Here is a 26,656-nt window from a genome sequence, read left to right as displayed (position 1 = left end):
AATAACGTCTCTGTGAATGGATAAAACAGCCAAGGAATTTAATCTATCTTGCTTCATTGTGTTTCTGAGATACGTTTTAATACGCTTCAGCGTGCTGAATGTTCGCTCTGCGTCGGCGGAAGAAATAGGCGTCGTCAAAATGATGTCCAGAAATTTTGCAGACGCCGCAAAGGTAGTTACTAGAGTGTTATCTATGAGGAACCCATAGAGCGCGCAAGTTGATGTGATGTTCAAAAAAGTTTGATTGGTGTATATACATCGCAAATCATTTTCCAATTTACCCACGTTGATCATGGGGTAAAATTTGGAGACAGTAGCCAACAAATGGATAGGAAATTGACGTGCAAATTTTGAAAAATTTTTGGGGTTCATCAAATAGAACGCGGCAAGGTGTTCAGTGCGCAGACGATCGCCTATTTGATTCACCAGAATGTCACAGCATTCCTTTGCAGACAAAATCAAACGCTGCGTTGTTTGCCCGCGGCGTAAAGAAGCACTCCATGTGTCGTCGTATTTTATTGTTTCCCGGATACGAGATACAGTATCGCAGAAGTCTGAAATACACGACTGCACAGACGCTTTATCCATCAGCCTTGACTGCAATGCGCCGTATAATACATCCACGTGATAGAATATTGTGGAGAAAAAAGCGAGAAAAAATGAAAACTCACCATCTTCTAGCAGACGCTTTAGACCTGCCACCTCCCTCACAGAGCGTTCGTCCCAAACCGGAGAGCTCTGAATGCCATTGAAACACTCAATGAGCTCAGACCTAATTTCGGACACACTCTGCACCACGCGTGATTGGAAGTTCCAACGTGTTGGTGCACAAGCTGGGAGACGGCGGCTACATATCTGGCGAAGGAGGTCAGAGCGCTTCGGCGAAACGGAAAAAAATGAAGAAAACCCCGAAACATTTGCAAAAAATATACGGACGAGAGGGGTATCAAGACACATATTTTTAATAACGAGGTTAAATTGGTGTGCATAACAATGTAAAAAATGCGCATGAGGAAAGTCTTCTTTTATATAAACTTGAACACCATGTTTCGACCCACTCATGACTGCCGCGCCGTCATAAGTTTGAGCTATCAATTTTGACTTCGCGTTGTAAGGCTGTAACACTTCTTTCAGTACAGCCGATATCCCGCAAGCCGTGCGATCAACGATTGGTACAAAGCTGTGAAATCTCTCGGTAGGTTTACCATGTTTCACAAACCGAAAAGTCACAGCCAGTTGGGAAACGCACGTGATGTCAGTTGTCTCGTCAGACTGAATCGAAAGGAACTGGCAATTCTCAATTTCCAGAGCCAAATGTTGTAAATAAATTTTATACATTGAGTCGAGCAAATCATTTTGGATATCCTTAGATGTCCCTTTCGAAACAGTTGCGGCATCAAGATGATCTCTCAATCAGTGGCGGCGCGTGGTCATTTTGACAACCGGGGCAAGCTACTGCGGCACCAAGTCACCCCCATCTACGGGGACAGGATGAGCGCTGTAAGTTCTCCCATCATTTTATGAGTATAAAAACCATTCCATCGGTAACAACCAATCGGCAAAACCGACAATTTTTAACGATAAGGAAGTGTCTTTAAAACCGGTCCAAGTCAAGGGATTAATAAATATAGACATAGTTTATTTTGAAACCTCTTTCAAAAGGAAAGGCAATATTTACCCAGATAAATACAATGACATATTAACAGAAACTTCGGGAAAGCAGACAAAACCTAAAATAAGGTTTAAAACGTTACTATGAAAGGAAAGGTAATGCAAAGATAAGGACATGCGTCGCTCACTCATAGATATATATTCTGCTAGACTTCTACTGCTTGAACATATATGCAACACGCCGCGGTTTCTTGGAAGCAAAATACTCAATAACGCGCTGATTAAAGTCATGCATCCCAGAAATAACGTCTCTGTGAATGGATAAAACAGCCAAGGAATTTAATCTATCTTGCTTCATTGTGTTTCTGAGATACGTTTTAATACGCTTCAGCGTGCTGAATGTTCGCTCTGCGTCGGCGGAAGAAATAGGCGTCGTCAAAATGATGTCCAGAAATTTTGCAGACGCCGCAAAGGTAGTTACTAGAGTGTTATCTATGAGGAACCCATAGAGCGCGCAAGTTGATGTGATGTTCAAAAAAGTTTGATTGGTGTATATACATCGCAAATCATTTTCCAATTTACCCACGTTGATCATGGGGTAAAATTTGGAGACAGTAGCCAACAAATGGATGGGAAATTGACGTGCAAATTTTGAAAAATTTTTGGGGTTCATCAAATAGAACGCGGCAAGGTGTTCAGTGCGCAGACGATCGCCTATTTGATTCACCAGAATGTCACAGCATTCCTTTGCAGACAAAATCAAACGCTGCGTTGTTTGCCCGCGGCGTAAAGAAGCACTCCATGTGTCGTCGTATTTTATTGTTTCCCGGATACGAGATACAGTATCGCAGAAGTCTGAAATACACGACTGCACAGACGCTCCATCCATTAGCCTTGACTGCAATGCGCCGTATAATACATCCACGTGATAGAATATTGTGGAGAAAAAAGCGAGAAAAAATGAAAACTCACCATCTTCTAGCAGACGCTTTAGACCTGCCACCTCCCTCACAGAGCGTTCGTCCCAAACCGGAGAGCTCTGAATGCCATTGAAACACTCAATGAGCTCAGACCTAATTTCGGACACACCCTGCACCACGCGTGATTGGAAGTTCCAACGTGTTGGTGCACAAGCTGGGAGACGGCGGCTACATATCTGGCGAAGGAGGTCAGAGCGCTTCGGCGAAACGGAAAAAAATGAAGAAAACCCCGAAACATTTGCAAAAAATATACGGACGAGAGGGGTATCAAGACACATATTTTTAATAACGAGGTTAAATTGGTGTGCATAACAATGTAAAAAATGCGCATGAGGAAAGTCTTCTTTTATATAAACTTGAACACCATGTTTCGACCCACTCATGACTGCCGCGCCGTCATAAGTTTGAGCTATCAATTTTGACTTCGCGTTGTAAGGCTGTAACACTTTTTCAGTACAGCCGATATCCCGCAAGCCGTGCGATCAACGATTGGTACAAAGCTGTGAAATCTCTCGGTAGGTTTACCATCTTTCACAAACCGAAAAATCACAGCCAGTTGGGAAACGCACGTGATGTCAGTTGTCTCGTCAGACTGAATCGAAAGGAACTGGCAATTCTCAATTTCCAGAGCCAAATGTTGTAAATAAATTTTATACATTGAGTCGAGCAAATCATTTTGGATATCCTTAGATGTCCCTTTCGAAACAGTTGCGGCATCAAGATGATCTCTCAATACTGTATCTAGGGATGCGGTGTATTCCACTATATCCAAGAATACCCCTCTATTAGAAGAGCCAGCCCGTTCATCGTGCCCACTGAGGGACAGCTCGTGACAACCAATGAACTTCAAAACATCTATCAATCGACCGAGAACATGGCGGTTTTTCTCGACGTTTTGGTTGTGCTGACGAATAGAAACCGCGCGTCCTTCATCCAACTGTGCTGCAATATTAACATTTCCGAATGTTCGGTATTTTACTGCATTGTCCAGATGCTCCATAGAAGATTGATGATCCCTGGCACGCTCGGAAAGATGTTTAAGATCTTTAAAATCAAATTTACACCAACGTGAGTCGCAGGCGGTAGCAAAAAGTAGGCAATGAAAACAAAAAAGTGCATTTTTGTCCTCGCTGTAACACAACCATTCGTGTTTTTTATACCAAGTTTCTGCGCAGAATGTACGCCGACGCTTTTCTCCGTCATGGGATTGTTCCAGTGAACAATTTTTTGGTTGATAAGGCCCAAGACGTTGTACCTCTAATTTTTGTTCCAGCGGCAGCTGCGAAAACGGAGTGCGAAGTAGTGCATCAACCTTATTCATTATGAGTTCTAAGGCTAAGAAATGCGAAGCCGGAAAGAAGTGAGGAGCTCAAAAGGAATGTGGAAAATCGAAAGCAAATGGACTAAAGGTCTCTAACTGATTCAAATAGCGAAACAAGCGACAAAAACGAAGAAACAGAAAACAAACGAGACAAACGCGGCGAGTGGAAGATAAAAGAGAGAATACGATATACAATGAGCAACCGGGGCAAAATCGGCGTCGCCCCGTCAACGTTCGGCGAAGGCTTTGCGAGCGAAAAATGAACCTTGTCGGGAGAATATGGCTAGTGTAGACAGTCTGTGCAACCGATATTGAGGTATTTTTCGAATATTTTCTATTATACCGAAAAAACAGGTTGGCCCTGTTGACGCGCCGCCACTGATTTTTGCAATGTTCGCGGGCCACAACAATGCCAAGAATGGGTAAACAGTTAAATACAAAATAAACACTTTTATTGTACAAACACATTAATCAGCATTTGTCATTTATCAACGTTAGTGTAAGATTTCAAACTCTTCATAACGGAAAAATATCTTACACAAATGAAATGCTTTCGAACATCAATAAAATTTTCAAAGCAAAATCTTAACTTTGGAAAATGCTCATTGCTCACAATATTCTAAAATTCCGTCCTAAATCATATTCTTTTGTCACCGACACAACTTGCCGACATATCTAGCAAGCATTGTGGTATTTTCCCTCCCACGTAGGTTTACCATACGTCCCGCTTTAGGCGGGACAGTCGCGCTTTTTATCCATCCAGCATAATACACGAACATGTTCTCGTTACTGTTGTTGCTGTGTAGCGCAACGCTAGCCTACTTACTGAAGGAGAATGAGTTATTTTGGAGTATTTGGTTGTATTAAGGCTCGTTTTGGCGCACCTTAATACACCGAAACAGAGTCGTTTTGGGTTCACAGCCCCGCTCTGCACGCATTCCGTGAGAGGCCCTTCTCAGCGATTTTTTAAGGGCCTGTCTTTAGTAAGAAGCGACGGTCTTGTGAACGACCCGAGCACTAAGCTTTCGGCCGAAGATCTTGTAACTGTTTTATAAGGGAATTGATTGAACTGTTCTTAAGCATCGAGTCAACTACCGGATTATATACTGCCTGCGATTCACTGGACTTACTCAATTGGATATACGAGCATAAGAGATTTACCATCATACCTCTCGGATATTCAAGATGTCCTACGCAGCTGCTGCAGCAAGAACTGGAGATGAAGAATCGACGATGACCAGACGAAGAACTCTGTTTGTGGAAACATCAAAAGAAGTAGAATTCTCGGAGCTCTACACTGCATTTAAAGAATCCCCACAACTAGGAGGTTACACGGATCAAATAAGTGGTCTTTGGGAAATAGCGAAGAACAAGTGGGTTTTGTCATTTCATCCTCTGGAAGATAGCCAAGAGAGTTGTGGAACCGAACTGATGAATTCAACCAAGGGTGAAGTGAACACCCCAGATCTGTCATTGAAGTTCTCTTTCCCCTCACCACCACCTATCCGGGTATCAATAAGAGGAATTGCGGACAAAACATCTCTCGCAAAGGCGATCGAAACCATGAGCAATAAGGGAGTTGGCAAAATTGTCTCAGCAACGAGGGTTTTTCACAAAGGAACAAAAATATATAACGGTCCACCACGTTCCAAATAAAAGAACTCGACATCGAAAAGCTCCCGACATTCATGTCAATTGACGGAATAGGATGTAGAACCTTCGTCTCGAGGGAACTTTACGTTCCTTCTTGCACCAAATGTTTAGAGAAGGGGCATACGCAGGGCAACTGTGAAAATGAAATACGATGCCGTAAGTGCCAAAAAGAAGGGCACATGAAGAGAAATTGTCCCGTAGGAAAGTCCCCGAAAAAAACAATACAAAAAGAAAAAGAAAATGTCGCACAACCAGCTTCGATTGAAATGACAAACGCCAAACTAAAATCCGGAAAGCCAGAAACTCCATACGTACTAAAAGGTTTTAGTTCAGTTAAAGCACCGCTGTTGAAAAAAGTAGTCACACAGACCGAAATTCACAGGGAAGATCCCGAGATTGAAGAAAACAAAACCGCAGAACAAGTATCTTCAACGAACCCGTTTGAAATTTCCCAAGTAATATCGCCTATTGTACAAATTGTCCCATTGGAAACAAATCAGGAAACCGAAATGGTTCCACAAACACCAGAAATCCCTCTAGAACAACCAGTCCCTCCGACTCAATGGTCGGAAGAAATCGAACAATCACCTCTAAGCAAAACTGATGCGAAAGAGAAAGAAGAAGTCCCCGCCCTAATTGATAAAGGCTCATTGGAAAATCTATTCAGCCCCAGAGCACAAAGATGGACTCGGAGGAAAACCGCCATCATTCGCTCGCCAACGCGAGAGAATCTGAATACGGCTTTTCAATCATCACCGCTTCCTAAGGCTCATAATATAAGCTTTGTCGAATCACCATCTCGACAAAAAAGAACCGGAACTAGCCCAGACAATTTATCCATGAAAGATAACTCCCAAGTTAGAACTTCAAAGAAAACAAAACAAGATACCAACCCCCGCCCACGATATAGCATTGTCAAAACACCCAATGCTCGTGGGAACGATTAGAACTCAAGATTTCTGAAAAAAAAAAACGGAACTTAATAAAAAAATCATACCTGAGACCGACAATTCGAACCCCGCCCATTTTTAATTTCGATTTAATACAATGAGTAAAATTAAAATAACAACCATAAACATAAATGGACTTGGAAAAAATTGAATAGTTTATCTAATTGGTTAACCAAATATAGCCCTGATATTTTATGCTTACAAGAACTGCATAAAATTGATGAAAAACAAATACAACGATGGGCGGATAAGCTCGGATACAAACTCGATGACATTATAACAATAAATAGTGTCAAACCATAAATGAATCGAGTAAAATTAAAATAACAACCATAAACATAAATGGACTTGGAAAAAATTGAATAGTTTATCTAATTGGTTAACCAAATATAGCGCTGATATTTTATGCTTACAAGAACTGCATAAAATTGATGAAGAACAAATACAACGATGGGCGGATAAGCTCGGATACAATATATTTTGCAACACAAGTGCTGTTGACTCAGCCATAAAGTACATGAAGCAGGGAACTGGTATAATGATAAAAAAGAGAGATGACATAAGAGTTTCAAAGTATACTAAATTTATGGAACATAGGATGGAAAGTTTAATTTTGCATCATGATAAAGGAGATATTATGATCTTAAATGTATATGCGCTCTCGGAACGGGGAACGAGCCAAACTGATTTTTATGGTAAACTCGATGACATTATAACAATAAATAGTGTCAAACATAAATTGATTGTCATAGGAGATTTTAATATAGTATTGGACGAAAGAGATGTACTAAACAAAAACAACTTTAAACTCACCCATGCCGAGAAACTGTTCAGAAAGACGATCTCAGACAGCAATATACTTGATACGTATAGATATAATAAACCAAATAAAATAGTATACACGTGCACTACTGGAAATCAAAGTCGACGAATCGATAGAATTTATCATCAAAATAATTTGGACCCGCTCATTCATAATATAAAACATAATATCAATACCCTCTAATATAATTCCTATACTTATACTTAAAACACCTCAAAAAACAGGATGGGGAAGCGGAATTTGGCGGTTAAATTTACTTCACTTGGACAACGAGAATTACCACGAAGTAATTACAAACACGTATAATAATATGTTGTGAGAAAGGGGAAATTTTAGCTATATCCAGGATTGGTGGGATGAGTGCAAAGAAAAATTTAAGAAACAAACGATTGGATTCTCAAAACTGAAGGTCAAAGAAAAACATATAAGGGAAGACCAACTACATAAAAATTTAAAGTTATTGATAGCAGATGAGAAACCTGAGAACCAATCGAAAATATTAGTTTTAAAAACGCAACTCAAGCAATTAATCGATGACAAATTGAAACAAAACCCGATTAGAACAGCTTTGGCAGATATGGAGGAAGGGGAAACTCATACAAAAAGCTTCTTCGAAAATATGCAGAAGAGGGATGATAGCACAACAATTTATGAACTGGCTGATAAAGATAGAAACAAAATTAAAGACAAAGAAAAAATATTCGAAATAACAGTAAACTTCTATAAGAATCTATGGCAATCCAAATATACTGGGAATCCCTACGCCCAGCAGAAATTTCTGGAAAATATGTCAAAACCTAAATTAACTGAGGATCAAAATGAAGATCTTAAATCCCCTAATACCGAAAACGAAATTTGAAATATTATTAGAACCATGGAAAATAATAAGTCACCTGGCATCGATGGTCTGCCCAAAGAATTTTTTATAAGTTTCTGGTCTCTTTTCAAAAAGGAAATGGTACAATTGATAAATAATATTTTTATTTTTGGTATCTTTCCGAAAAGCTGTAAATCAGCAAAAGTCCGACTGATCCATAAAAAAGATGAAAAAGAAAATCTGAAAAACTGGCGCCCCATCTCTATTCTCAACACTGACTATAAAATTATAACAAAACTTTTAGCAAACAGACTGCAGGAAATCTCAAGTCAAATAATCGATCCCGCTCAAAAATGCACTATACCCGGAAGAAGCATCTTCGACGCCCACTATAATTTGAATTCTATAATTAGTCTCAGCGAAAAAAATAATTCCCCTGCATTTATAATGTCAATTGACAGTTTAAAAGCTTTCGATCTGGTAAACCACGATTTTCTTTTCCAAATTCTCAAAGAAATCAACATGGACCGACAAATTATATCCCTAATAAAAAGTAAGTATACAGACATACACAGCATAATAGATATAAACGAACAACTATCACGCGCAATAAAATTAAATCGAGGAATAAGACAGGGGTGCCCCATGAGCATGTTGCTCTACTGTTTTAACGCAGAACCTTTTACTAGACAAATCAATAAGAATAAATCAATTAAAGGAATCAAACTGGGGAAATCAGAACAAAAAATAGATCAGTATGCTGACGATATTACGTTTACAGTCCGTGATAAAACCTCTTTGGACAACATTTTTAACGAATTGGACAATTATAAAACAGCTACAGGTCAAAAAATCAATATTCACAAAACGAAAATCCTATGTACAACTGACAAGGCCAAAATTCTCCTTCAAGGAACTCCATATCATGATTATATAAAAGACTCAGTAAAATTACTTGGATTATATTTTGGCAAAAACCGGACAAATTTTACATGGGAAAGTAAAAAGACCTATCGAAATTTTTAACCTATCGAAAACAAGGGACTTAAGTTGGAACGGAAAACTAGTTATTATCAACTCAATGGCCACGCAACATATTCTATTTCCGGCGAGAAGTATCATCATGGATGCACAACGCATAAAAGAGTTTAGTAAATTATTTTATAACTTCCTATGGTATCCGGTGACATTTGAAGCGATCTCGAGGAAAAAACTACAAAGACCAAAGGAGAAAGGAGGCTTTTCTATGGTAACATAACCGCAAAAATTTTGGCCTGCAGATTAGAAAAAATTCGAACTTTGAAAAATATTTAAAACCCCACCCAATTCTGGCAATAACACGCTCTATACAATCTTGGTTCCAAAATTAAAAAGTTGAACGCTAAATTATTTCCTAATTCGATGCCTCACTCTATACAAGTCCCGAAAAACTGGATGGAAGACTTTAAATTATACGAAAAAATAAACACAAAAGATGATGATTGGAATGAAATAACACATAAATAACACAGGAAATATACTATCGGATTAATAATTTGGAAATACAAGAAGAAACATCAACAACAAACTGGAACCAGATACATTTGAAACATAAAATATTACGAGGAAAAATTACAAACAAGGAAAAAATAATATCATACAGAATTGCTCAAAATGGATACCTATTTGGACATAAAAGAAAAAATACCGGACTCCAGTACACCAAAGAAACAAACAAAAAACTAATACTGGATTGTAAATTTCTTCAATAGTTATGACGGACCAAATAAATTGCTAATATTAAAAACGATTCAGATTATAAAAGGCCAGATTATAAATTATAAAAGAACATTGGACAAAGAAAACCGGGTAGAAAAAGAAAATTTAAAACTTATCAGATTTATATTACTGGACTTAACTGGGAAATACTTGATACTTTTAGAAGGAATTGACCAAATTACACTAACAACAAATTCGAAGGAGATCCTGGCAGGATATGTGAACACCGCTTGAAAAACAACAACAAAAACAACAACCAAGACAAAGCACTTTTTGACGGTAAAAACAAGAACACATTCTGCATATCAATATCAGGTAAAAGCCTAATCTGAAAGCAAAAACACTATTGAAAAAAATCCTGTTGGTAACTCGACCCACCATAAATGGGAGATAAAAAGCTCTGGGCATATATGCCAAAATTGAACTACTTCATTGGGTAGCACCACCTGGCCTTGTACTCACAGATGACGGCCATTAGTGAGGATCTACTGACTCGCCGAGGATGTGGCTAGGTAAAACACTACCTAGTCATTATTCGAATCCTGTGCCGCTTGCGGGGCCGGTGCGAGTGGAAGTAGACCACTATATTTTATCCTAAAACTTGTAATACCATCTAAAACGGAAATGATGAATGGAAGTATGTCCACAACATGTGGTAAATCTGGAACCCCTTCAAGGGTAGTGAACTCATCTTCCGTCGACATCTACTGGGCATGAAGGCATTGGGTTGGATTCCAGTGATGTCGTTCTGATCCGAAAATAAAAAAAAGTGAATGAGTTATTTTGTTTGTTTCGTTGCTTCCCGCTAACATTGTTAGCGAACGTATCACATGTAAAATCAATTCTAATCGTTCCTGTTCCGACGTGGAATGTAACATTGAACAACGTCTTTCTGACGGTGTTATATACAGAAAAGCATGCTTGCGCGAATAAGTAAATTCTCAATACTTAAAAACGACAGACTATTTCATTATTCTTTATTCCTTTTGCTGTACATAAAAAATCTAAATTCGGATCATTCGTATCGTTAGCGTACATTCCTTTCTATTTTTCGAATTGAATGCGATATTTAGACAGAGAATATGCGCATGAACTCTCGAAGACAATATGGTCAACGAAGACAGCTGGGATGGCTTTAAATGTAGGCCTACCGTGTTTCCCCGAAAATAAGACAATGTCTTCAATTTTCTTTAGAAAAATAACACTATGGCTTATTTTGGGGGGATGTCTTATGATTTTTTATTTAGAGAATTACGAGATTCTCAAATAAACAAAATATGAAAACCAATATTAATTTACCGTACTCATAAATAGCACGTGGACCTCCTGAAGTATGCGCACCAAGATGGCGCACAACCTGAACTCAGGTTGTGTACCAGGTCAGGGTTCAGGTTATGCGACATCTTGGTGCGCATACTTCAGAAGTACCTAACACGTTTTTATTTAAAATAACTACTAAACCTAGGATATTAATCCTTTAAAACGAGTAGGTAAGATGTCTTGCTATCGACTAGGTAAAAAAAATTGCTCTAGGTCTTATTTTAAAGGTAGGGCTTATATTAAAATCATTTTAAAAATTCAGGCTAGGTCTTATTTTCGGGGTAGGTCTTATTTTCCTGGAAACACGGTATGTAGTAAAATCGGAAACTGTAAAGTTACAGGATCACAGCTAAGGGGTCGTGTCTTTGGAGGCGTCCCGCTTGGAAGTCAAAAAAATGTGGTAACCCTACTCCCACGTCTAGTTAATAACCTGTTTGAATTCCGTCATTCCGGATTTCCGGCAGTCATGAGTGGGTCGAAACATGGTGTTCAAGTTTATATAAAAGAAGATTTTCTTCATGCGCATTTTTTACATTATTATGCACACCAATTTAACCTCGTTATTAAAAATATGTGTCTTGATACCCCTCTCGTCCGTATATTCTTTGCAAATGTTTCGGGGTTTTCTTCATTTTTTTCCGTTTCGCCGAAGCGCTCTGACCTCCTTCGCCAGATATGTAGCCGCCGTCTCCCAGCTTGTGCACCAACACGTTGGAACTTCCAATCACGCGTGGTGCAGGGCGTGTCCGAAATTAGGTCTGAGCTCATTGAGTGTTTCAATAGCATTCAGAGCTCTCCGGTTTGGGACGAACGCTCTGTGAGGGAGGCGGCAGGTCTAAAGCGTCTGCTAGAAGATGGTGAGTTTTCATTTTTTCTCGCTTTTTTCTCCACAATATTCTATCACGTGGATGTATTATACGGCGCATTGCAGTCAAGGCTAATGGATGGAGCGTCTGTGCAGTCGTGTATTTCAGACTTCTGCGATGCTGTATCTCGTATCCGGGAAACAACGAAATACGACGACACATGGAGTGCTTCTTTACGCCGCGGGCAAACAACGCAGCGTTTGATTTTGTCTGCAAAGGAATGCTGTGACATTCTGGTGAATCAAATAGGCGATCGTCTGCGCACTGAACACCTTGCCGCGTTCTCTTTGATGAACCCCAAAAATTTTTTAAAATTTGCACGTCAATTTCCCATCCCTTTGTTGGCTACTGTCTCCAAATTTTACCCCAAGATAAACGTGGGTAAATTGGAAAATGAATTGCGATGTATATTCACCAATCAAACTTTTTTGAACATCACATCAACTTGCGCGCTCTATGGGTTCCTCATAGATAACACTCTAGTAACTACCTTTGCGGCGTCTGCAAAATTTCTGGACATCATTTTGACGACGCCTATGTCTTCCACCGACGCAGAGCGAACATTCAGCACGCTGAAGCGTATTAAAACGTATCTCAGGAACACAATGAAGCAAGATAGATTAAATTCCTTGGCTGTTTTATTCATTCACAGATACGTTATTTCTGGGATGCATGACTTTAATCAGCGCGTTATTGAGCATTTTGCTTCCAAGAAACCGCGGCAGAAGTCTAGCAGCATATATATCTATGAGTGAGCGATGCATGTCCTTATCTTTGCATTACCTTTCCTTTCTTCATAGTAACGTTTTAAACCTTATTTTAGGTTTTGTCTGCTTTCCCGAAGTTTCTGTTAATATGTCATTGTATTTATCTGGGTAAATATTGCCTTTCCTTTTGAAAGAGGTTTCAAAATAAACTATGTCTATATTTATTAATCCCTTGACTTGGACCGGTTTTAAAGACACTTTTTTATCGTTGAAAATTGTCGGTTTTGCCGATTGGTTGTTACCGATGGAATGGTTTTTATACTCATAAAATGATGGGAGAACTTACAGCGCTCATCCTGTCCCCGTAGATGGGGGTGACTTGGTGCCGCAGTAGCTTGCCCCGGTTGTCAAAATGACCACGCGCCGCCACTGGCAGATACTGAGAATAACATTCGTTTTTGGAATGTTTAGTTTTCAGGACATATAGCATATAGTAGTAAAGTTGCAAAATTGTTACAATTAATCCGGCTACGATCAAAAAATTGAACCATGGCAAATTATTGACTCTCAATGGCATAACAATATCATTAGGAAGTTTTTTACGTTTTTCTCAAAACTGCTAAAAATGACTTACGCAATTCGATTATCAGCGTGACGAAATGATCAATCAGACGGAGTGACCACGCAGTCACTATGTAGTCTTCCAGAGTTGAATTCAAGTATGTTGTCTTGAGCCGAAAGTTAAACAATCTTGCGAAACATGCGTTAAGTCGTTGTTGTTGTTGTAACTGCTGTCCGTTGCAGTGGACACTATTAGTATATGTGCTCGGTCATATTTTTGCTATGATTTCTTTTACTTGTTAGTAAATGCCACCGACCTGGCTTTGAGAATATTATCAAAGTCAAATTGTTCTTCTTTAACGTATCGAGAAGAAAGCATTGAAATATTTAGTTCCAAAACAATTTTATCTTTGTCTGTTTTTGCTGCCCCACGGCACAAGTGGTACATTCAGAGATTGACAAAATCGTGCCGATCGTAGACAATCGTTATTTGTTATACATGGAAGTAATTCAGAAATCCAATACGATTGTCGAAATTGCTCGATTTGTTGTGAACATGTTCAATCCTCCTGCAGGAACGTTCACAATAATTACCTTCCTATTTATCTAATATTGATATATAAGAATCAGGCCCATGCGAGAACAAATGTACCATTTTGTGTTGCATTATAGCAATATCATTTGTACCAGTTTGATTCAACTTAGTCGCATTTGTAGAAGAAGAATGCTACATTTGACTTGCACTGTAACTTTGCTTAATAATATACTATTTGATGAAAATATTACTATAGCGCAACATTCATGTGCTCTTTTTATCTCCAACGCTTCGACAATCTGAAGCGGTTGGTTTTGCGTTGTGATTCTAATATGCTTAGTTTATTTATTATTCAAATGAAGCTAAGTGTGCGTTGTTAGATTATTCCGATATATCGCTATTGCGTTAGTTAGCACGTATATGCCGCTGTGCGTATACAAGAAAGATTGCAAAAAAAAGAGTCATTGTGATCTTGGCTTACGTTTGTATTGTCAATGTCAAAGGCTTACAATAAGTTACCTAAGCAGAAATCGATTCATAGGTTGTGAAACGCACCTTTTCATTCACGCAAATGGAGTCTTAGTACAATTAGCGCAATTGTTTTAGGGTGCTCCATAAGTATGCGCACCAAGATGTCGTACAACCTGAATCCTAACCGGTACACACATACTATGTTCAGATTGTGCGCCATCTTGGTGCACATAAGTCTGGAGGTCCGTTTTTAGCCTCTGTTCATAGCGCGACGATTTTTCAAAATATTACAATCGCCCCATTTTTAGTGACTTATTTACCTTCTTAACAGGCTTTTAATAGAAAGAACACACAAAATCAATATAACTTTGTTTATTCTATGTTATATTTTACTGATTAGCCTGTATCAACTATTGTCCTTTACAATTATAAATCTTCGTTAGTCAATTGTTGATTCTGGATTGCTAACAGGCTTTACATGTCTTCAAACCGGTTGCAATACCTGTAATAATGCCCACCATTCTTGTGGCCCTGGAAAAAACAATGAAACGATTTCGTATGAGAAAATGAAAAACAGCAAGCAGCATTGAATGGTCTCAATAAAAATGGTCTGTAGTTTACTGAGTCAAAGTTGAGAGAGTGATCGTTAAATTTTTGAGCGTGTTTGAGTTAATGTTACATACTCACTTGGTCACTCATGTAACTACACATTTCTTCGCTTCTACCACCAGTTCTTGTATTGATATCAAAGCAGCAAGCAGTATATGCTTCATGGCAATGGTGAGGTCCACATGCTCCAAAACTGAAATATAAATGCCGGTAGGTGAATAAACAAAATGTAAATACCCAGTAATTCACTGGAAGTATTTCGAAAACGCACTTTCTACACAGAACAAAAAAACTGTGTAGATGCCTAACGTACATTTGAATATTGCTTATAAAACTAATTGATGGCATCCTTATAAGATGCCTAAAATCAATACTGGGCATTAGTATTACGTAAAGTTGTTTATGCTATTTTCTATATCATTTCTTGCCATCAATAAATTGGTGATATGTTAATATATACTTACACTGGAACCGCACTGAGACAGCAAATAAGGCAAATGAACAACAGAATCTTCATGATCAGTTTTTTTCTTGTTATTTTCAACGAAAATATTTAAAACAGCTCTGAGTGTAAAACAAAGTACAGAGAATAATGGACCGGAGAATATTGCTTTTATCGTTAGTGGGCTAGTGGCATAGCGGTCGTAAGAAAGTTGCAGTGTGTAATCTCCTATATCACTTTTACAAGTATCAAATAAAATTTGTCTACCATATCATGATTTTTTGGTTTCTGCGAGACTAACTACTTATCCTTCTTCTATGCTTTTGTGCCGGTGGATCCGTATGCATATATTGCAAGGATGCTGTAGCAAGAGTAATTTCTAAATCGCAAATCGTAACATTTTGCGCATGGCCTTCCTGACTTCAAGTCATTTACATTGTCGCAATTCATCTATTCGTTAGCGAGCGCTATGCAAATGTGTGTGTATATTTCCACTCATTATATATATATATACCCGTTTGGAAATATATTCTTTTTTTTCATGTTCAACGCTGACGTGATGGAATTTTGCTTTTTAACATTAGCATGTGATATACATGGAAAATATTAAAAAAACGACCTAACCATTTCGTGGTCCTTAGTTTTCTGAGAGCAAGTCATATTATTTTATAGCAAATTGTGGGTTCGACTGATATTCCTAGAAAATTTCGAGCTTTGTCGGGTAGGAATGGAAATGCATGTCACGCGACATGCACAAACAAGATCAAAAAATATTCAGTGATTTAGTGGTCGAATATCATCATTTAGGCTATATATGACTACAATTCGAGGTCTTCAAGACAAAACGCGAATGTGAAATCTTGAAGGAAATTTTATTTGAAAATATTGTATAGGAGTAAATTCTTTTTAAGCTCTTATCTGATCATAGTTAGAAGAAAATATTCATTATGATGTTCACCAATAAATTACGAATTTTAAAAATTAAAAATATACGTTTTTTCCCATTTTATCAAAACAACTTTTCCGCCAAGTTCCGCCTATTTGGGGGCAAAATTTAAATAACCATAATTTGAAATCAATAGTAATAAGGTTTACCTTTATATTGTCTATCTCAATGATGAATTTTAAAAGAAATAAAAATGTTATGTATTGGCGAGCTGAAGCGCATATGAATGAGTATCATGCACTAGTGAAACATCTAGTTCAGTTAATTTTAAATTTCATCGAAAAGAAAGCAGTTTTTAGTCTAATCAACTATTATATCTAATTTAAATATATATATGTTTCTATATATCTATCTATCAGAAATTACAATTTCTCTGGTAGATAAGCGGTCCCCAAACTGTTTGTTCGTGTGGCGCTAAATTATCAGGAAAAAAATTATGACAAACTTATAAGCAAAAAAAAATCGGCACGCAATTAGTTGGATTTTGAGGCATTGGAAATTGTCATAAAACTCCATGAATGTTGCAATTTGTGTGATTTCGCGCCTCTTGAGTGGTCATATGCCTATTGTGCATTCTAACAGTTATTCTATGATTAAAAAGTTTACAGGAACAAGGTAAAAGTATGATAGACAGGTAATGTCCAGGACGCTTATGCAGAATTTTATTACGTATATGTCTAGTAAAGACGATTAGAGAGCAACTGCATAATTCTTTGATTTTTTTTAGTTTATATGCATGTTACCAACATGCTCTACAGTCTACATACCCGTTTGAAGTTCGGGGAATCAAAGAATATGTTGTTTCGATATTTCGACTGGAATAAAATTCGGGAGGCATTTAACGAGCGGTACTGTGACCTCTTACACTCTTTATAATTAATTTCAAGCAGTGGCACATCCTGGATTTTTCAACAAATAAAAGCGGTTACGGTGTCTGGATCATGAATTCGTACAAAATAATAAAAATTGCTACTTAGAACATGCGTAATGTGTCTGTTTCGCAAGACATAACCATTGCGCGCGCCTGAGGGTGCACGATTCAAACATTAAGCGGTACCGGACGATTTTTTAATATATATATAATATATTTAATATTCTATTTAATTTAGTATATACTTCTCTCATTTCTATCATTGTGTGAATATGCATGTAAACGCAAGAAACTGGGTTGTACGTGGGGTTGTTTGATAAGAACAGCCACAAATACAAGACTAAGTTTGTAATTTGAGATTAACGAATTGTAAAATATTGCGAATATATTTGGCGTAATTTCAAACTTTCGGTTATAAAACGACCGTCGATACGTCTATAGTCAGGAGTAAAGATGAGTAATCTGAAAACATTTTTTTCTAAGTTGACCAACAAACACCGTCATAAATACAATTCCTAGATATATGCTAACACCAAACGAAGTATCTACCATACACATTTTTCACTAAGTCATTTTGTAAATCAAAATGGTTATGGTCGGATTGTCTGTAATCTCTTGTTTGTCGGGTAGTTACATTCCACATTCACTTCAGCAGAGACTATTTTTCGTTGACTTGTTTCTCGGTGTCGTATGGCAATGCCGACTGCGTTTAGACGGGATACAGATACACAGATTGCTCTTGTTTATAAGACAACATTATAGAAGATCGTCACCACAGACATTTTGCATCAGCCTCCCAGATAAAATAGAATCCAGGTCATTTGGAACATAACTTTTGCGGAAGTGTCAATTGAGAAATTTGTGGGTTCTTTTTGGGTGTCACTCTGTATATAAATATAACAAGGGAGCAATGCTCAAATACATGGATACGAAAGTAAAAACGAAATATTTTACCCACAATTTCCTCAATAATCATATCCTGGCCGAAGCCGAACCTGTTGACCACCGTAACTCATTAGTAGGGCCTACCGGTCCCGGACAGCTCTAGCTTTACAATGATGATTCATGCGTCTTGTGCCAACGTGAATTGAAATGTTACATGAATCGACTCACAACTGTAGTATTAATTATTTTAAAGTACTTCACCTTTTTCGCGTCTTGTCAAATCGGAAACAGCCGTTACGCTTGGCAAAACAAAAACCTTTTTTCCGCGAAAAAAAAAAATTAGCAAAGTTTTGGATGAAATATCAGATCTCATAGTATTCATAGAGAATTTAGGAATAAATAAAAGTGATATCCATCGAACGAAAAATATAATGTTTAACCATTGAAAATTTCAAAGCAATTGGTTCATTAGTGAATGAGAAAAGCGATTTTTCTCATAACGAGAAAAATACCAACAAGAACAACAAATAACAGCAAAACAATTCATAGGTCCACTTCGTGTCCACTAATCATATCTCTTAGAAAGTACTTCGATAGATAGAAAGTTCAAAACTCCATAATGAACAAAAATGTGTAGCGAGCAAAACCATTAAAAAATTTGAAACATGATAAATATCATGTACCCGCTCACCAGCACACACTCACAAAAATTACAAAACCTTGTTAGGCTTGGCCCAGAAATAAACACGAGTGAATGTATTGAACTTTCGGATTGTTGTAATTTTTAAGTTCCTAAGCTAATGAGGACCAATTGAATCTGATACAAAGATAACGTGGGGAATGCAATGTGATAAAGGGTATAGTCAGTGGTGGAATTCAAATTTTTTGTCAGCCGCTTTCATCACAGAAGTCATATTTTTCAGCCGGTTCTGTTACAAAAAGTCATATTTTTTTAGCAAATAAACTGATTATTTTTTATTACTTCCTAATTAACATTTCAAAATAATGAATAAGTAAGCATGATGATGTTGATGATTGTCTATATTGCTGTATATTATATATATACTCGTTGATAATGAACTCGGAAACCTGAAGGTGTATGATCTACTGAAAACACATGCTTGAAGTTGATATTCTATAAAAATGCTGTTATTCTATAAAAAAAATAAACACAAGAAATATTTATCAAAAAAAAAGAAAGTTTACCGAAATTAAACTCAAATTTTGCAGTCATCTCATGACTTGTACTTATGAGGAAGCAATTCAATTATCAGACAAACAATCACAAAAAGAAAATTACTACAATTATAAAAATCAACACATTGTATAACTTTTACGTGCAAACTTGGATCATTTAACATTTTAAAAAAAACGTGAGCTACTTGATCTCAAAAATCTTGTGTCAGATAACATGCAAAAATCTATTCACAGTAACCAGTAATGCTAACCGGTTCGCTGATCTCATAAAATTTCGTTAGACGGTTCTATAGAACCGGTGCGAACCGGCTGAATCACACCACTGGGTATAGTTAAATGTAGTAACATATATTTACGGGTAAATATGAGAAAAACTACAAAAGTGTGTCGTAATTAATTGTTTCCATCTTTGTTTTGATAGCGACCGAACATAACGGAAAGTTTTTGCATTTCTTGCAATTTACAGCGTATAAATAGCTCTTATATATTATTTAGTATCTATCGCGGATTTTATCGTTATCCCGGCGCCGTTGATGACAATATTGTTCAGTTTAAGTTGGCGATATTTATTAATAATCGAAAATAAAAGCATAACAGTCGACACGGAAGATTTAAATCAGCGCAGACTCAAAATCAAACACGATTTTCGGTCTTAATTCTTCGTCGTCATTGGCTGATGAAAATTTGGGAATCGGGTTTACTCATTTGATTATATCAGCGTTTCCCAAACTGTGTTCTGCGGAACACTAGTGTTCCGCGAGCGTCTTCCAAGTGTTCCGTCAAACATGGGTCGAAATTGCGACTAAATTGGTCGCCATGGCGATCTCAGGATCTTAAAGTTTTGCCCAACTGGCAACTGTTCAATATCGCGTCACCGTCGGCCTAAAGCGGTCTAACGTTTTGATGGTTGTGGTCTTTTCGCTACTCGTCGGCCTATTTTTATGACTGTCAGGTACTTTATCAAGTTTACTGCTATCTTCTTGGTTTTGCTATGGGCTAAAATTTTAAATCTCAATGCTGCGATGGATCTTTGGCTTAAAACGGGAAGCCTCAAAAGATGTGAAAAGCCACCTAGGTAAAGCTAGCGGACACTTCCAGCAGACAGTTACCAATTTTTCCAAATTTGAACCCGCCATGTTCCACGACAGTTGTCGCGAATTCACTTAATTGCGGCTACATTGATGCAAAAAATTAGGCGATTCTCCCTTTTAGAAACTGACGACAGACCTGAAACATGAAAAAAAAAAAATGATTGAAACAACACATTTTTTCCTCGGTAAAATGAATTATTGCTCAGAAGCTCATTTATCGACAAAATCTAAAATTTAACTGAGTTGAAGCGTAATTTATGCAAGAAATATTTTTTTCTCATGCAATTCAATAATACAGTGTATTTGATGAAGATATATAAAACATATATTATATTTTAAAAAAATTCCACCATGCGGAAAGTTGGGAAATACCCCCCAATTTAAGGAAAATTTTTAAGAAATCGTCAATATAACTCAGTTAAAAGCGTAATTTATGCAGGGAATAATATTTTCTCATTCAATTCAATAATACAGTGTATTTGGTGGACAAATATAAAATACATATTGAAATTTAAAAATAATCCACCGTGCGGAAAGTAGGGAAATTCCCCTCAATTGAAGAAAAAAATATAAGAAATCGTCAATTTGACTCAGTTAAAGCGTAATTTAGGTAAGAAGGAATTTTTTCTCATCCAATTCATTAATGCAGTGTGTTTGGTAGACAAATATAGAATACATATTAAAATTTTAAAAAATCCACCGTGCGCAAAGTAGGGAAATTCCCCCCAATTGAAGAAAAAAATATAAGAAATCGTCAATTTGACTCAGTTAAAGCGTAATTTAGGCAAGAAGGATTTTTTTCTCATCCAATTCATTAATGCAGTGTGTTTGGTGGACAAATATAAAATACCTATTAGAATTTGAAAAAAAATCCACCGTGCGGAAAGTAGGGTAATTCCCCCCAATTAAAGAAAAAAATATAAAAAATTGTCAATTTAACTCAGGTAAAGCGTAATTTAGGTAAGAAGGAATTTTTTCTCATCCCATTCATTAATGCAGTGTGTTTGGTGGACAAATATAAAATACATATTGAAATTTAAAAAAAATCCACTATGCGGAAAGTAGGGAAATTCCCCCCAATTAAAGAAAAAAATATAAAAAATTGTCAATTTAACTCAGGTAAAGCGTAATTTAGGTAAGAAGGAATTTTTTCTCATCCAATTCATTAATGCAGTGTGTTTGGTGGACAAGTATAAAATACATATTACAATTTAAAAAAAATCCACCGTGCGGAAAGTAGGGAAATTCGGTACTCCCGAAATATGAGCACAAAGTTGACGCACCACCTGAAAATAGTAGGTGTACCAGGATAGGTTTAGCTTTAGAATCCAGATTGTACGCTTTCGGGAGCGCAGGAAATACCCCATTTATGCAAGAAATAATTTTTTCTCATCCTATTCATTAATACAGGGTATTTGATAAAGATGTATAAAACACATATTGAATTTAAAAAAAATTCTACCATGCGGAAAGTTGGGAAATACCCCCCAATTTAAGAAAAAGTTTTAAGAAATCGTCAATTTAACTCAGTTAAAACGTAATTTATGCAGGAAAGAATATTTTCTCATCCAATTCATTGATACAGTGTATGTGGTGGACAAATATAAAATACATATTGAAATTTAAAAAAAATCCACCGTGCGGAAAGTAGGGAAATTCCCCCCAATTAAAGAAAAAAATATAAAAAATTGTCAATTTAACTCAGGTAAAGCGTAATTTAGGTAAGAAGGAATTTTTTCTCATCCAATTCATTAATGCAGTGTGTTTGGTGGACAAGTATAAAATACATATTAAAATTTAAAAAAAATCCACCGTGCGGAAAGTAGGGAAATCCGGTACTCCCGAAATATGAGCACAAAGATGACGCACCACCTGAAAATAGTAGGTGTACCAGGATAGGTTTAGCTTTAGAATCTAGATTGTACGCTTTCGGGAGCGCAGGGAATACCCCATTTATGCAAGAAATAATTTTTTCTCATCCTATTCATTACAAGTCAATAATGAACTGTGACATCATAAACATGTCTGGCGAGAAATGAAATTGGATAATTCAAGTTTATTTATTTTTTCCAACCAGTAAAAAATAAATAAATAACACAGGCACAAATTACAAGAAAATAGTACACAGTTTTATTGGGGAAGGGAAGTCGCGGGGAATCAAAAATGGTTCGAACACCGACAACCGAAGTACTACTGTTATTATTGAATGAACAATGAATAAGGTGAACACTAAACACAATGAATAAGGGGAACACTAAACACAATAAAAAAAGTGAACACTAAAAACAAATACGTTACGGCCAGCGGTTCCCAAACTATGGGTCACGAGTACTCACGACCCACTGGTGGGTCGCAAAAGGAATCTTAGTGGGTCGTGAAAAGATGTAGAAAGATTTGATTAATTATATACTGTATAATGGTTATTAGGATCGGTAGCGACTCGAGTACGTAAATCTTCGAAAAAACAAAAGAAATTAAATCAAATTTAAATTCTAATATGTGAAAGTTTCTGTTTTACGATCTTCTCAAAGGAACAAAAGTATGCTACACAAAGAATGACCATGTGGCTTTTTTACGCATAGCAGTTTTGTACACTGTACAGCAGCACTTCTTACCGTGTTTTCCCGAAATTTAGACAGGATTTAGATTTATTTTCTTTTGAAGAATAACACTATGGTTTTTTTTTTTTGGAAGAGGTCTTTTGTGTTCATTTATCAAAAATAAAATTACATTGTAGAAAATCACGAGATTTTTTTAATAAACTTTATATAAAAACCGACATCCATTCCGACATGCAATTCTTTTTATAATTTGAATGTTAGACGGCTGTTTTTCTAATTGGGCACTAGTTGCAGAATTTGTTATTATATGAGGGAAATTATTATCAAAGTTATTTGAGATTTGGGCAAAAAGTTATAGAGCATGGACATAGCAGCAATACAAAAATAATATAACTTGAATACCTAAGGAAATAAACGTTTATTTCTAATGCAAATCAAATGTACCGCGATGACAAAATTATATGAATTATGAAATACAATTCCATTGCTATTAATGCTCGTCGAATATTGAAAAAGAAATCATAAATATTTTACGTATTAAATTAAAAAGATCTTCGTGTCAGTCCAAGAAGTTTAAACAATGAATCAGGAACCACCAGGACGAAGACACATCATTTATCACATCCTTTGACTTGAATGAGACCTTTACATTCCGTATTTCGATGTTAATATTGACTCGTGAATACATCATATAGAATTCACACTGGTGTTCAAAAACACGACCTGAAAAACAAAGCATAGAAAAATAGTTTGCGAAAAAATTGCGTCATAACCAGTGGTGGGATTAAGCCGGTTCGCACCGGTTCTATAGAACCGCTTCACGAAATTTTATGAGATGAACGAACGGGTTAGAATTACTGGTTACTGTCAATGTTCTGTTTGCAACAGAACCGGCCAAAAAATATGACTTTTGTGATGGAACCGGCTGAGTTAAATAGACGATTTGTTAAATATTTTCTTCAAATTGGGGGGAATTTCCCTACTTTCCGCACGGTAGATTTTTTTAAAATTTTAATAGGTCTTTTATATTTGTCCACCAAACACACTGCATTAATGAATTGGATGAGAAAAAATTCCTTCTTACCTAAATTACGCTTTAACTGAGTCAAATTGACGATTTCTTATATTTTTTTCTTCAATTGGGGGGTATTTCCCTACTTTCCACACGGTGGATTTTTTTTAAATTTTATTATATATTTTATATTTGTCCACCAAGCACACTGCATTAATGAATTGGATGAGAAAAAATTCCTTCTTACCTAAATTACGCTTTAACTGAGTCAAATAGTCGATTTCCTATATTTTCTTCTTCAATTGAGGGGAATTTCCCTACTTTCCGCATGGTGGATTTTTTTTAAATTTTAATAGGTCTTTTATATTTGTCCACCAAACACACTGCATTAATGAATTGGATGAGAAAAAATTCCTTCTTACCTAAATTACGCTTTAACTGAGTCAAATTGACGATTTCTTATATTTTTTTCTTCAATTGGGGGGTATTTCCCTACTTTCCGCACCGTGGATTTTTTTTAAATTTTAATATGTATTTTATATTTGTCCACCAAACACACTGCATTAATGAATTGGATGAGAAAAAATTCCTTCTTACCTAAATTACGCTTTAACTGAGTTAAATTGACGACTTCTTATATTTTTTTCTTCAATTGAGGGGAATTTCCCTACTTACCGCAAGGTGGATTTTTTTTTAATTTTAATATGTATTTTATATTTGTCCACCAAACTCACTGCATTAATGAATTAGATGAGAAAAAATTCCTTCTTACCTAAATTACGCTTTAACTGAGTCAAATTGACGATTTCTTAAATTTTTTTCTTTAATTGAGGGGAATTTCCCTACTTTCCGCACGGTGGATTATTTTTAAATTTCAATATGTATTTTATATTTGTCCCCCAAATACACTGTATTAATGAATTGGATGAGAAAATATTATTTCCTGCATAAATTACGCTTTTAACTGAGTTATATTGACGATTTCTTTAAAATTTTCCTTAAATTGGGGGGTATTTCCCAACTTTCCGCATGGTGGAATTTTTTTAAAATTTAATATATGTTTTATATATCTTCATCAAATACACGGTATTAATGAATTGCATGAAAAAAAATTATTTCTTGCATAAATTACGCTTCAACTCAGTTAAATTTTAGATTTTGTCGATAAATGAGCTTCTGAGCAATAATTCATTTTACCGAGGAAAAATGTGTTGTTTCAATCATTTTTGTTTTTTATTATGTTTCAGGTCTGTCGTTAGTTTCTAAAAGGGAGAATTGCCTGATTTTTTGCATCCATGTAGCCGCAATTGAGTGAATTCGCGACAACTGTCGTGGAACATGGCGGGTTCAAATTTGGAAAAATTGGTAACTGTCCGCTGGAAGTGTTTGCTAGCTTTACCTAGGTTGAAAAGCCGGCTGTGCAAGTTGATGCACAAAGTGAAATTGTGAACGTTACGGTTTTGGTTGAAAATGATAATAATTTTTCTTCAAAGAGTGGTACTTCTTCACCAGCCAGTGACTGCAACAAACCTGCTGTTAAACGTAAATATGACGAGGGATATCTGGGCTTGGGATTCACCTGGACTGGTTCTGAAGATGCGATGCGCTTTGTGTAGTATGTCAAAAGATTTTACAAAATAGTTCATTGGTCCCTGCCAAATTGAAGAGACATCTTGAAACCCATCACCCTCACTTAGCTAATAAAAGCATATCATTTTTTGCCACCAAACTTGTTGGAATAAAAGCAATGCAAAGAATTAGACATTCAACATTCAATGATAAATTACTAGAAGTATCTTACTTAGAGAGCCGAAGAATTGCTATGGCGGGTGAGGCACACACTATTGCTGAAAAGCTCATCAAACCATCTATCCTTGATGCTGTGAAAATCTTGCTGGGCGAGAGCGAATCCAAAAAACCGGAAAGCATTCCTTTATCGAACAATACAGTAAGCCGCCGTATAGATCACATGGGAATTTATATCAAGTATGAAGTATGCTCTCGTTTACAAAAATGCGATTTTTTTTGTCTCCAGATCGATGAGTCTACAGATGTGGCAGGTTTGGCGGTATTACTTGCATTTGTTCGTTACGCCTATGAGGGTGATATTCAGGAAGACTTGCTTATGTGTAAAACTTTACCCACTTATACCACAGGTGAGGAAATATTCAGGACTTTGGATTCGTTCATGAGTGAAAACGAAATTACTTGGGGAAAATGCATGGATGTGTGCACGGATGGAGCCAAAAGCATGACTGGCTCAGTAAAAGGTGTGGTGACACGAATTAAACAGAAAAATCCGGAATGTTCCAGCTCTCATTGTGCTATACACCGTTATCAATTGGTAGCAAAAGGAATGCCTTCCGAACTAACCAGGGTTTTGGATGACGTGGTAAAAATTGTTAATTTCATCAAGTCAAGACCACTGAAAAGCAGGCTCTTTTCTATTATCTGTGAAGATATGGGAAGTCTCCGTTGCAATCTGTTGTTGCATACAGCTGTGCGCTGGTTGAGCCGAGGTAAAGTGCTTGTGAGAGTTTTTGAATTAAGGGAGGAACTATTGGCATTTTTTAAGAAAGACAAATTTAGTTTGTCGTGCTGCAACATGGCTGCAGTTCCTTGCTTATATGGCAGATATATTTTACAAGTTGAATGAATTTAACTTACGC

General features: G+C 36.7%; 2 protein-coding genes and 1 long non-coding RNA gene across 3 annotated transcripts in view; 2 read left to right on the top strand and 1 right to left on the bottom strand.

The window, feature by feature from the left end:
• Positions 1-4,765: 4,765 nt before the first annotated feature.
• The window catches only part of LOC120340187 (pre-mRNA-splicing factor SPF27-like), a 237,111-nt gene continuing 215,220 nt past the window's right edge, over positions 4,766-26,656 (top strand). The window contains exon 1 of the mRNA XM_078115950.1: positions 4,766-4,780. The gene's annotated coding sequence lies outside the window, so the exon portion shown is untranslated. The remainder of the gene's footprint in view (positions 4,781-26,656) is intronic.
• On the bottom strand, positions 14,731-15,602 carry LOC120337644 (uncharacterized). Its single transcript, XR_013477925.1, has 3 exons — positions 15,447-15,602; positions 15,061-15,175; positions 14,731-14,904 (listed from the first exon to the last, which is right to left on the bottom strand). It is a non-coding gene; the product is annotated as an uncharacterized LOC120337644 (long non-coding RNA).
• On the top strand, positions 25,735-26,643 carry LOC144427419 (zinc finger BED domain-containing protein 5-like). The gene has a single exon (XM_078116607.1). The coding sequence runs from the start codon at positions 25,735-25,737 to the stop codon at positions 26,641-26,643; it is 909 nt and encodes a 302-aa protein (XP_077972733.1).

Source organism: Styela clava, chromosome 9 (genome assembly GCF_964204865.1).
Source record: "Styela clava chromosome 9, kaStyClav1.hap1.2, whole genome shotgun sequence".
NCBI classification, from domain to species: Eukaryota; Metazoa; Chordata; class Ascidiacea; order Stolidobranchia; family Styelidae; genus Styela; species Styela clava.
The sequence above is the reverse complement of the archived record's forward strand: the minus strand, read 5'-3'. Positions and strand labels throughout refer to the sequence as shown.